The 13,210-nt window shown below is 46.4% G+C and overlaps 1 protein-coding gene across 1 annotated transcript; it reads left to right on the top strand.

Moving 5' to 3' along the window:
- The first annotated feature begins 277 nt into the window (after positions 1–277).
- Positions 278–4,665, top strand: LOC125529739 (uncharacterized). The gene is made up of 9 exons (XM_048694159.2): positions 278–557; positions 653–718; positions 1,501–1,645; positions 1,723–2,204; positions 2,539–2,712; positions 2,830–2,946; positions 3,375–3,554; positions 3,650–3,696; positions 3,785–4,665. Exons 1-9 carry the CDS (start codon positions 471–473, stop codon positions 4,344–4,346), a joined length of 1,860 nt encoding a protein of 619 aa, XP_048550116.2. The 5' UTR covers positions 278–470; the 3' UTR covers positions 4,347–4,665.
- Positions 4,666–13,210: the final 8,545 nt, after the last annotated feature.

The raw sequence follows: 13,210 nt of genomic DNA, 5'->3' as shown, positions 1-13,210 counted from the left end.
CATCGTTCGATCTCCAGTCCAAACAGATATCTGTTCCGTTCGGGTCAGAGTAGTTATCCTTCCACAAAACTGAAAACCGCTCGGGTCAGAGCTGCCTTGCTCTCGCCCGGGACACCCGCACCGGCGCACAACGCATCCCCGCCGTCCGCTGAGAATCCTGGCGCCGAACGCGACCCAAGAGCTCCCAGATCCAACGGCCCCCGCCCCCCCGCGCGCGCGCGCCTCGTCGTCGTCTGCAGCAGCCCGCGTCGCGTGCCACCCCCGAACCACATCGCGGCAAAACAGAACCGACGAGGAATCGCTCTCCTGCTCGGATTAAAGCCGGGCCCCTCTCCCAAGATCGCCCGCCCCATCAAATCCCTCTTCCCAAAGCCCCCCAGCAGAGCAGCCAGCGCCCGCCCCGAGACCCCGGCCAACCAATCCTCCCAGCCACCACGGGCGCCTCTCCGTCTTTCCCCGCCGGCAACGGCATGGACCCAAGCCGCAAGCACGGCGCCACGGGCGCCTCCTCCTCGTCGTCATCCGCCGACGGCACGCACACTAGCTGCAAGTTCGAGGTCCGCCCGCCGCCCCCTCGTGACCTAGGATCGCTTTTGCATGTTCGGTCTGGATACGAGTTCGATCCTAACGAGTTCTATGGTCCTTCGCGCAGGAGGAGGCGAGGATGACGGGGGACGCGCTCCTCGTCCTGGACGGCCTCGTGCAGGTGTTCCCGCAGGTGAGCCCGTGACCGCAAGCACGCGATTGATCTTTTCTTTTCTGCAAGAAACCTCGTAATCGACGCCCGTTGGATTGGTTGTACTTGTACAGCCGATGATTTTTTTACAGTAAAAAAATAATACTGCTGACGAGTTCGTCGGTTTAGTTTCACACATTGCTACGCTGCTGATCGTGTGTGTGTTTGTGTGTGTGTATGCCCGAGTTTTTCGTGAATACATAGGGCTGCTCTGCGTTGACACACAGATGCTTAATAATTATTGCAATGCACAGCGTATGGTGTTCTTTTCTTAGTTTGCAGGACATATGTATGTGAACCACTGGCTTTGGTTGATCTGCTTTCACCTTAATTTCATGCCGTACGCATGACACGGAGAAGTGATCTGTTTTTCTCAAACACTAGAGAATTTGATTGAAGTACGCATGCATTTCAATTCTTTCTGCAATTTTGTTCCCTAGTCTTGGTGAGAGTTTTTCTGGGTCCGTGATTTTTGTAGTAAAGCCTAGGCAAAACTAATTTTCATTAACCAATTAAGAAAACCCAAGTAATGAATGGAATAGTTGTAGATCTTACCACATTTTTTCTATAGAATTGATGATACTTAAGCAAGTTTGATTTAGGACAAACCTAGAACTTCAATTATTTTGGAATGAAGGGGGTAGTATGGAACGGATGGAGTTACTGTATGAAATTGTGGATGCATTTGTTGTTAAAAAATTAATATAGACCTGGTACGCCACTTACTAACACACACTACCACATCCCCACTTTTAACTAAGCAGGTTAACTTCTCAACACTGATAGAAGTTTCCATCTCATTCAATGGAGATGCTGATGCAGCAGCAGATTATGTTATCCATAATGTCCTTCCAAATAGTACCGCAGATGACAATAATGCAAGCACGAATGATGATTCAGATATTCATGGTAAGATTTCTTTCTTCCTCATTACTTCCTGTTTTCATCTCAAAACACTTCTTTGTGTTGACAAAATCCTTTCTCAGGGCAACATCAGGTATTTAGTGACACAAACACTAGTTTCACGATCCCGCCAGTGGATGATGGTACCATTCCAAAATCTGTACAGTTTGACGCTATCAATGAAAATTCTGCTGAACATGGAGAAAACTCCATGGGAGAACAATTGATGCAGTCACCTGCTGCAGCATCAACATCTGGTCAGGACGGTCTACCTGAAGAAATTGATTCTGATTCTGTGCTAGCTGGTGCGCAGAACTCAGTTGTTGATCATGAAGTAGCTCATTCTGAAAACGAGCAGAAAGAAATGAATTATCTGGACCCCGCTACTGAAGATCACCGTGATGAACAAATACACTCATCTTCTGAGGAAAACCAGGCCGAGCCAACTTCTGAAGATATTTCTACGCTGCATGGTGATGATTCACCTGATATGAACGTGCGATCAAACTATTCTGTTAGCCCTGAGTCCATTGATGATGCAATCTCTGCTGAAAACTGCAAGAAGGTAAAAGTGTTTCCTTTTCATTAAATTCATGAAACATCACTTTTACTTGTCAAAAGTACTAGTAACAACTCAAAATAATTGTGATAGTAGCTGTACAATAGTAGAATCAACATCACTTTCATATGAAAAATTGAGGATTAAAATATGCCCACCTTCCTCCTGCAAATCTCAATATTCCCTCACCAAATTACTAATCATTTTGACTAATCCGAGTGTCACATTTGGGTTACATTGTGTGCTTCTTAGGTTGGATTCATTGAAAACTTCCTAATACATTGTTCTCCGAAATTTTACATGTTTCCAATTTCTCTTAATGTATGAATGTGTGTTGCAGAATACTTTGCTGTCAAATGTGGCAGCGATAAGTAAAATGCTAGAGGAGGTTGAGGTTAGTGAGGCAGAAACAAAACATGTTGTATTCGAAGCAAGTCAAGCTGGCAATGATATTCTTGTAAAGGCGGCGAAGCTAAAAGAAATGTCTACACTTGCAGCGGAAGAGAACAACAAGGTTTTACTCAAAGAATTTACTTTTCGTACTTTATTTTCTGCCAATTGACTTGCAGCAAGTCCCTTTAAGAACTTTCGTAAAAAAAGAACAAGATCCTTAATAATGGAAATTGTGTAGGTTGCAGCAGAGGTTTTTGCTGAGAAATCTATTCTAGCCTCAGAAGCGCAGGGGCTCCAGTCCTGGTTGTTTGACATTTCTGAAGAACGAAAACACTTCATATCAGTCATTGACGAGGTAAGTTATAACCTTATACTGTTGCACTCTTTTGTTGTCTATTGAAATATAAGTACGATTCGGGCTTACAGTGTAGTGTACACTAGCCAGCATCAAGTACAGGTTCAATACTCACGGCCAAATAAAGTGTGTTGCCTTTTTATAGGAAAAAATAAATTTGTGTTACAGTTGCACTTTGCTTTGTGTTAGTTGCTCCTATGTCTGGCTGCTCTGCTGTAAATCCTTGATTCATACAGGCAGCTTACTGTATTTCTAGGACATTTAGCCTATTTTGAGTAGATGCTAGCTATGTGTCAGAAAGTTCTGTTGCTGTTTTTATTTTGCACTATATGTTGATAATACTAATTTTTATGCTTCATTGGTTATTACTATTTCAACATGAAATATAATTTAGTTTCTTACAACTTTCATCATGTACAATTGTGAAGATGCACCAAACTCTTCAAAGAAGGCTCGATTTAGCAGAAGCAGAAAGGGCAGCCGCTGAGATGGAAATGATTGGAAGGGAAAAAATGGCTCAAGAAATGCTAAAAGAACAGGAAGTCCTACTTGATGCTGCCAAGGAAGAGTCTAAGAAGCTGGAGCAACAGGCAGAGGAGAATGTAAAGGTAGCAAATGAGCTACTGTACTTGGGTGACATACCGATATTATTCCTGGCCGTGATTCTAAGAAAGGAGGGCTAACATGCAATCTCTTGATACAGCTGCGGGAGCTACTGATGGACAGGGGCCATGTTGTGGATGCATTGCAGTAAGTATTTAACTCACGAATCGTTTGAACTGACATTTGGAAAATATTTAACTCACGAGTCTACATATATGCGCCTTTATTATTTCAGTGGAGAAATGCTTGGAATCTTCGGCAACATTGTACAGCTCCAACGCAGAGTTGATATGGGAGTTCCTGCCGATGAACAACGGCAACTAGCTTCATCGATCCTGTCCAGCTCAGTCGAGTCAGCAGCTGGCGAATTCCCTGCTGAAGAACCACCGCAGCTTGCTCCAATGAGCTTTCCCAGCCCGGTCCAATCAGCACATTCCGGACTAATCTACGTTGATGAGCCACTGGAACTAGCTTCATCGAGCTTAGCGGGCTCAGTCGTATCAGCGCCTTCAAAACTACTTCCTGTTGGTGAATCGCTGGACCAAAGTTCATCGAGCTTGGTCGGCTCCGTCGTATCGGCGCCTTCCAAACTGTTCTCTGTCTGTGAGCCACTTCAGCTAGCTTCATCGAGCTTGTCTAGCTCTATCAGATCGGCCACTTCCGGGAGCAGCTGGTCTTCTGCCACGGAGTCCAATTCGGGTTTCAATGACGAGGAGATCGCCGTTGCTTCTCCCCGTGACAATTTTGCTCTGGACGACACCTGGGATGTAGTTGAAGACGAGGAATGCGTGTGCTAACCTTGGGCATGATTCTCGTGATGCTCTAATCCATGCTTCATTTTTTTATCTGGCAAGAGTGATTAGCAGTTGCCTCTACGGGCCGGAACTTGTTCCAGATCCACGCATGTTTTTTTGTTGAGTTTGAGAGATTTACGCATGGTGATAACGTGCTTTCATGTTGGTAGTTTTCCTTTGTAGCCGGGACAGGCTCATATGAGGGTCATCAGAAAAGGTGACAATTTATTTAGTAGTGATATTATTTGACAGTCACTGCATGTTCTACACAACCTTATACTTGCTATTTGGTGAAAATATTTGCTCGTCGCTGATGGCTCAGTTTTTTTTCATCGAAATTTTGTTTTTCGTTCGAGTCCAATCACTTATGCTTTAGTCATATACCTCTTACATCGTTGGGCCTGCAGCTCCATGTGCCTTGTAGCTTAAATCTCAAATTTAACACTCTCATATCTCCTTAATATCAGTTATTTGGCGTTTCTGACTCCTACTGATATGTAACTTGAAGTTTCATGCCTATATTGTAGGTAAATGCTTGTAGCCGGCCGATCAGCGAAATGCTCGGCCGGCCGCACGGGCACCCTCTTTAGTGCGATTCATGCTGAATCACCCCCGCGCTATGCCATGTGGCTGCTAGGGCCACACACGCCCCCACATGTACATACCTTATCTACGGACGCAGCTTCGGTGCCTTAAAAGCACCTGTCTTTGGGTCACTGACATGTGGACCAACCATCTGTTGGGCCCACATGCCATAGACACAAAGGCAGATGCCTTAAGGCACCGAAGCATAGTCTCTTATCTGCCCGCGTGCGCTCCTTCACTCGTTCCATCACTCTCTTCGTCCCTTCTTCCAAACTCCATCGAATGCCATCACTGTGGGATGCCCTGGCCACCACCACAATCTTATAGCCACGCCCATTTCCCCTTCTTCCATGCTCGTCGCCTGAGATGCCCCAACCACCACCAAAGTCTCACGGCCATGTCTGTTCCCCCTTCTTCAACCTGCCACCATTTTTTTTCCACGGCGAGCATCGACTGCGCATCCGGCGAGGTCGATTTGCTGCAAACGGAAAAAGAAAAGCTAGTACCGGACATCGCAAATGATGCAACCAGCTGCGGTGTTGGAGCCGGCCACCGCAAATGCTGCATCCAAGAAAGGGAGAGCTGGATCTAGCTAGCAGCGAAGCTGGAACTAACCACCGCAAAATGATGCAACTAGATGTGGTGCTGGAGCCGGCCGCTGCAATTGCTACAACCAGCACATGCTTTTGGTGTAACCAAGGATGGAGGGAGCTAGCGACGGCGGCGCCATGGATTCAACGATTGCGGAAATGCTTGAACCAACATTTTTTTTGCTGGAACCAGTGATGAAAGCTGGAAAGGCGTTGAAAATGCGACTGACGAGAAAAAGCTGCATCCGGCGTTTGCCGGAGCTGCAACCGTCACCGAAGAAAGTTGCATCCATTGTCGGAGGCAGTGCTGGGACCATGAACAGAGAAGCTGCAACCGTTCCACAGTGGTGTTGCTACCTGCGGCGAGCTGGGGGCCCAGGCGGCGTTGACAGTGCGGTGACTTCGAGGCGAGGGGAAGGGGGGGGGGGGCGGTGGCTTTTTTGCAAATGCGACAATCGCTCATGGCCGCGCTGTCACCGACGACGAGGTGGCTGCAGGGCGTCAACGACGAGGCGACCTCGATGACGGATGTGACGCTTTCGTCCGCGCACGCTCACACAATTTGAGGGTCAGTGAGATGAATGAGATGCTTTTATCGGGCGGCTACGAATCGTTGCATCAAAGGTTAGGATGCGACCGGCCGAAAGTTTGGGCCGGCGCGCTGGTGCCTATCAGCACCCTTATAAACAGGCACCGGCGAGTGGGGAAATATCTGGTGCACCGGAGCTTATGGTGCTACCGGTGCACATAACTCATATTGTGTTTTTAAAATGTTCAAAAAATATGAAAAAAATTTAGCACACTCACACAATATCAATGTAGGTTATCACAAAATTTCATGTCAAAATTTAAAATATAACTCAAAAAACAAAAACAACAAATTCAACACCGAATAGTACATAACATAACCTGTGCTCTAGATTTGGCACATTATCACATTGATGTCAAATTTATCATTTTTGTATCTCAAAAAATAATTTCTTCACTGAACTACTCGAACTTTTTGTTCGAAAAAGCGGAAATAGCTCAATTCAGAGAGGGTTGAGCTTCATTGGTTAGTGTCCTACAAATTGAAACTTTTCTAGCTTGATATTGCGATAACGTCAAATCATCCAACGGAGTATGGAAACTATTTCGGTGGTGGTAATGGCCTCCAGTAGTTTTCTATGGAACCATAACACTATGGTCATCTATATGATTAGACCGTGCTGCTTCACTAGACTTTTTAAATTTTTATACGGAATTTTATGACATCATATATTGATGTTGTGTTAACGTGCTAGAATTTTTTCAGATTTTTCAAAATATTTTGTAGCATCCGCTGCATCGGTAGCACTGGATACATTCCCGGCGAGTACTCAACGGGACAGACCACTCTCTGTTCGGTCTGAATCATCAACCTGCAGAACAGGCACGCGATGTGCACACCCATGATAGACTGGAGGTTTACAAATAAAATAAGACGGCCAATAAGTTGTGCACACCGGGGCATGAACATGTACCTCGACATGGACAGTGGAGGTGTGGCGGCGGGCCAGGTGCGAGCGGCGGGAGGCCTCCGATGATGCCTGCGGTCAGGAGTTGAACAACGTTGCCGACGCCGACTCCACACTTCTGTAGTCTATGGACTGTACTAGGGTAGTCACGGCGGGGCCAGCGTGGACGCAGTGGCACCCACTTGCGCTTTTCCCCCAAGGAATATGTTCTTTCTAATGAAAACCTCGATGCTAGAAGTAACACAACTCAAAATCCTGTCCACCAAAACTACCAAGCAGCGCTATGCAAGGTCAGTATTATGCCATGTCACAAGGCGTCCTTTTTTTTAGGAATTTGATTGAAAGCCTTCTGGGTCTCGTGCTACAACGTTGATCATTTGATTTGTGGATTAAATCCTATATAAAAATTTCCTAAGGATTCCCTGGTACTACACGGCATCGAAATTTTAACATATATACTACATGAAACTCTTGAAAACAATCATTAATTTGTTCATTTGTTCTTCTATGAAGCAATCAAACAAACCACAATCTTGTAGGATCCATATGGCAATAACATTGTAATCCTATGTTTTTTCTATTTATGTGTTTTCGGAAATCTAGGAATCAAGGAGGTTCTTTCGAAATAGGCTTTCGTACCGCTTATGAATAAAGCAACGATCTATGCAACCAACATTCAAACTTCGAAACAAGAACGATGACCGGGCAGGAACACAATCACGCCAAAAAAATAGAAGATAAATAGGAAAAAAAAACACCTAGTGGCTGTTGTCGGGCGGTCCTATGACGACGATAAACGACGCGCTATAGTCAAAAGCGCACTAGCATGGGGCCGAGACGATCACGGCCGCGCTGTTGAGAGAGTGGGTGCCAATACCAAAAGGAATCAGACCCTATCGCAGAAAGACTCGCTCAATCACCAATTTATTATTATCGTCCAACGTCCATAAGGTCCACGACATCACCGCAAAGATATCAAAATGACCCTCATTAGTTCATTGTTTAGCATGAAGGAGTAAGTAGAAAAAAGTTATCCATTGTTGATAGGCAAGAGGAGAATTATTCGTACCCGCAAAAAGAGAGGATAATTATTCGAAGCCAAATTCACTAGTCTGGACGGCATGAGAGCTGATTGAGCTGACAGTGCAAAGGCCTACTCCTCAGACGCATGTCAATTATGTCAAATATTCTTAACTTTCGTCAAATTCAGTCATTTAACGAAATGATGTCAACTTTATCGAAAATGTGCGGCTAGTTGCAGCGTCCTGCTCATGCGTCATATCGGATACACCCATAGTGAAAATGGGTCCATGTAGTCTGCCTAGTCAACTGTTTTGTCATCGTGACGTATGAGTCACCGTGGCAGGTTGGGACAAATAATAAGAAGAGGCCGAGCTGCTGGGCCATGGATATGCTGCTGGGCCATGGACTTGAGTCGGGTGCGGCGACAGTCGTGGGCTCTCTAGGCTCGGGCGAGGCCCAGCCAGAAGCCCAAGCCTCACTTGATCCAAAATCTACGTACGTGCATGTATCAACGGTGCCCGACGTTCCCGTGATAGCGTCTAGGGTTTCTGCTCCGGGCTTTCCGACTTTGGGCACAGGACGGGCGAGGAGGATCTCCTGCGCCGGCAACATGGCGGGATGTGGGCCACCACCCATCAAGCGAGGGCCGCCGCCCGCCGTTGGCGCCGCTGTTGCCGGCGGTGCCGCCCGTGGCGCCTCGTCTGCCGTTGGGGTTGGCGGTGCCGGACGTGGCGGTCTACCTCCACAACGGTCGCTGGCCGCAGGCTAGGCCGGCCGGGGTGCTCAACCAACCGTGCGGCAAGGCCCGTTGGCTGATGCCTCGAGCTTCCAGGCGCCGGCGCATGCAGCTCGACCAAGCGCGCGCAAGCCGGAGGAACTAGCACAGCCGCCGGTGGCCAAGGCGCCGACCCTTGGAAGGGGTCGCGGTGCTCCCAATGGATGGGAGGGTCAAGGTCGTGGTGGATACAACAGAGATGGTCTCAGGTTCAATCGTTACGGGCAGTGGGGAGATGACGGGTATGATGCATGTGGTGAGGGGCTGCATCATGGATCATCCTCTGGTGGCGGCCGTGGGTACAACTGGTACAATGGTGACAGTCCAGGACATTTTCAAGGCCCATCCGGTAACTTTGTTGAAGGCATTGCCGGCCCCAATGATCGTTCCGGGGAGGATATTGGCGGGGCGGGAGAGGGAGACGCCCACCTCCACCGCGACAGCCTCCGCCACCACCGCCGCCCGCTGAGGACACGACTCCGAGGAAGGAGTTCGAGCAATCTGCAGACATGGCAGGTGAAGAAAATATGCCCTAGAGGCAATAATAAAGTTGTTATTTATATTTCCTTATATCATGATAAATGTTTATTATTCATGCTAGAATTGTATTAACCGGAAACTTAGTACATGTGTGAATACATAGACAAACAGAGTGTCACTAGTTTGCCTCTACTTGATTAGTTCGTTGAATCAATGATGGTTATGTTTCCTAACCATAGACATGAGTTGTCATTTGATTAACGGGATCATGTCATTATAGAATGATGTGATTGACTTGACCCATCCGTTAGCTTAGCACGATGATCGTTTAGTTTGTTGCTTTTGCTTTCTCCATAACTATACATGTTCCTATGACTATGAGATCATGCAACTCCCGAATACCAGAGGAACACTTTGTGTGCTACCAAACGTCACAACGTAACTGGGTGATTATAAAGATGCTCTACAGGTGTCTCCGATGGTGTTTGTTGAGTTGGCATGGCTCGAGATTAGGATTTGTCACTCCGATTGTCGGAAAGGTATCTCTGGGCCCTCTCGGTAATGCACATCACTATAAGCCTTACAAGTAATGTGATTAATGAGTTAGTTACGGGATGTTGCATTACAGAATGAGTAAAGAGACTTGCTAGTAACGAGATTGAACTAGGTATTGAGGTACCAACGATCGAATCTCGGGCAAGTAACATACCGATGACAAATGGAACAAAGTATACCTTTATGCGGTTTGACCGATAAAGATCTTCATAGAATATGCAGGAGCCAGTATGAGCATCCAAGTTCCGCTGTTGGTTATTGACTGGAGATGAGTCTCGGTCATGTCTACATAGTTCTCGAATCCATAGGGTCTGCACGCTTAACGTTCGGTGATGATCAGTATTATGAGTTCATGTGTTTTGATGTACCGAAGGTAGTTCAGAGTCCCGGATGAGATCGGAGACATGACGAGGAGTCTCGAAATGGTCGAGACGTAAAGATCGATATATTGGATAACTATATTCGGACATCGGAAAGGTTCCGAGTGATTCGGGTATTTTTGGGAGTACCGGAGAGTTATGGGAATTCGCCGGGGAGTATATGGGCCTTATTGGGCTTTAGGGGAAAGAGAGAGGGGAGGCTGCGCGCCCCCCAAGGCCTAGTCCGAATTGGACTAGGGGGAGGGGCGGCGCCCCCTCCTTCCTTCTCTCCTCTTTTCCCTTTCCTTCTCTCCTACTCCTACTACATGGAAGGGGGGAATCCTACTCCCGGTGGGAGTAGGACTCCCCAGGGCGCGCCATAGTAGAGGGCCGGCCCTCCCCTCCTCCACTCCTTTATATACGGGGGAGGGGGCACCCCATGGACACACAAGTTGATCATTGATCCCTTAGCCGTGTGCGGTGCCCCCCTCCACCATAATGCACCTCGGTCATATCGTAGCGGTGCTTAGGCGAAGCCCTGTTCCGGTAGCATCATCACGCCGTCATGCTGACGAAGCTCTCCCTCGACACTTAACTGGATCGAGATTTCGTGGGACGTCACCGAGCTGAACATGTGCAAATCACGGAGGTGCCGTACTTTCGGTACTAGGATCGGTCGGATGATGAAGACGTACGACTACATCAACCGCGTTATCATAACGCTTCCGCTTACGGTCTACGAGGGTACGTGGATAACACTCTTCCCCTCTCGTTGCTATGCATCACCATGATAGATCTTGAGTGTGCGTAGGAAATTTTTGAAATTACTGCGTTCCCCAACAGTGGCATCCGAGCCAGGTTTATGCGTAGATGTTATATGCACGAGTAGAACACAAAGGAGTTGTGGGTGTGGGTATATACATATTGATTGCCGTCACTAGTTGATTCTTGATTCAGCAGCATTGTTGGATGAAGCGGCCCAGACAGACATTACGCGTACGCTTACGCGAGACTGGTTCTACCGACGTGCTTCACACACAGGTGGCTAGTGGGTGTCTGTTTCTCCAGCTTTAGTTGAATCGGATTCAATGAACAGGGTTCTTTTTGAAGATCAAAAAGCAATCACTATACCGCGTTGTGGTTTTTGATGCGTAGGTAAGAACGGTTCTTGCTCAGCCCGTAACAGCCACGTAAAACTTGCAACAACAAAGTGATGACGTCTAACTTGTTTTCGCAGGGCATGTTGTGATGTGATATGGTCAAGACATGATGCTAAATTTTATTGTATGAGATGATCATGTTTTGTAACATAGTTATCGGGAACTGGCATGAGCCATATGATTGTCACTTTATTATATGAAATTCAATCGCCATGTAATTGCTTTACTTTATCACTAAGCGGTAGCGATAGTCGTGGAGGCAATAGTTGGCGTGACGACAACGATGCTTCGATGGAGATCAAGGTGTCAAGCCAGTGACGATGATGATCATGACGGTGCTTTGGAGATGGAGATCAAAGGCACAAGATGATGATGGCCATATCATATCACTTATATTGATTGCATGTGATGTTTATCCTTTATGCATCTTATTTTGCTTAGTTCGACGGTAGCATTATAAGATGATCTCTCACTAAATTTCAAGGTATAAGTGTTCTCCTAGAGTATGCAGTTACTACAGTTCATCGTGCCGAGACACCACGTGATGATCGGGTGTGATAAGCTCTACGTTCACATACAACGGGTGCAAGCCAGTTTTTCACACGCAGAATACTCGGGTTAAACTTGACGAGCCTAGCATATGCAGATATGGCCTCGGAACACTGGAGACCGAAAGGTCGAGTGTGAATCATATAGTAGATATGATCAACATAGTGATGTTCACCATTGAAAACTACTCCATCTCACGTGATGATCGGACATGGTTTAGTTTATATGGGTCACGTGATCACTTAGATGACTAGAGAGATATCTATCTAAGTGGGAGTTCTTAAGTAATTTGATTAATTGAACTTTAATTTATCATGAACTTAGTACCTGATAGTATTTTGCATGTCTAAGTTGTTGTAGATAGATGGCCCATGCTGTTGTTCCGTTGAATTTTAATGTGTTCCTAGAGAAAGCTAAGTTCAAAGATGATGGTAGCAATTACACGGACTGGGTCCGTAACTTGAGGATTATCCTCATTGCTGCACAGAAGAATTACGTTTTGGAAGCACCGCTAGGTGACAAACCCACTGCAGGAGCAACGCCGGATGTTATGAACACCTGGCAGAGCAAATCTGATGACTACTCGATAGTTCAGTGTGCCATGCTTTACGGCTTAGAACCGGGACTTCAATGGCATTTTGAACGTCATGGAGCATATGAGATGTTCCAGGAGTTAAAGTTAATATTTCAAGCAAATGCCCAGATTGAGAGATATGAAGTCTCCAATAAGTTCTATAGCTGCAAGATGGAGGAGAATAGTTCTGTCAGTGAACATATACTCAGAATGTCTGGGTACCACAACCACTTGACTCAACTGGGAGTTAATCTTGCTGATGATAGTGTCATTGAAAGAGTTCTTCAATCACTGCCACCAAGCTACAAGAGCTTCGTGATGAACTATAATATGCAACAGATGGATAGGACGATTCCCGAGCTCTTCGCAATGCTAAAGGCTGCGGAGGTAGAAATCAAAAAGGAGCATCAAGTGTTGATGGTCAACAAGACCACCAGTTTCAAGAAAAAAGGTAAAGGGAAGAAGGGGAACTTCGAGAAGAACAGCAAGCCAGTTGCTGCTCAAGTGAAGAAACCCAAGTCTAGACCTAAGCCTGAGACTGAGTGCTTCTACTGCAAAGGAACTAGTCATTGGAAGCGGAACTGCCCCAAGTATTTGGCGGAGAAGAAGGATGGCAAAGTGAAAGGTATATTTGATATACATGTTATTGATGTGTACCTTACTAATGCTCGCAGTAGTGCCTGAGTATTTGATATTGGTTCAGTTGCTAACATTTGCAACT

The sequence above is a fragment of the Triticum urartu genome, chromosome 1A (assembly GCF_056163025.1).
Source record: "Triticum urartu cultivar PI428250 chromosome 1A, HENAU_Tu73, whole genome shotgun sequence".
In the NCBI taxonomy this organism is placed as follows: Eukaryota; Viridiplantae; Streptophyta; class Magnoliopsida; order Poales; family Poaceae; genus Triticum; species Triticum urartu.
This window is presented reverse-complemented; position numbering and strand designations above follow the sequence as displayed.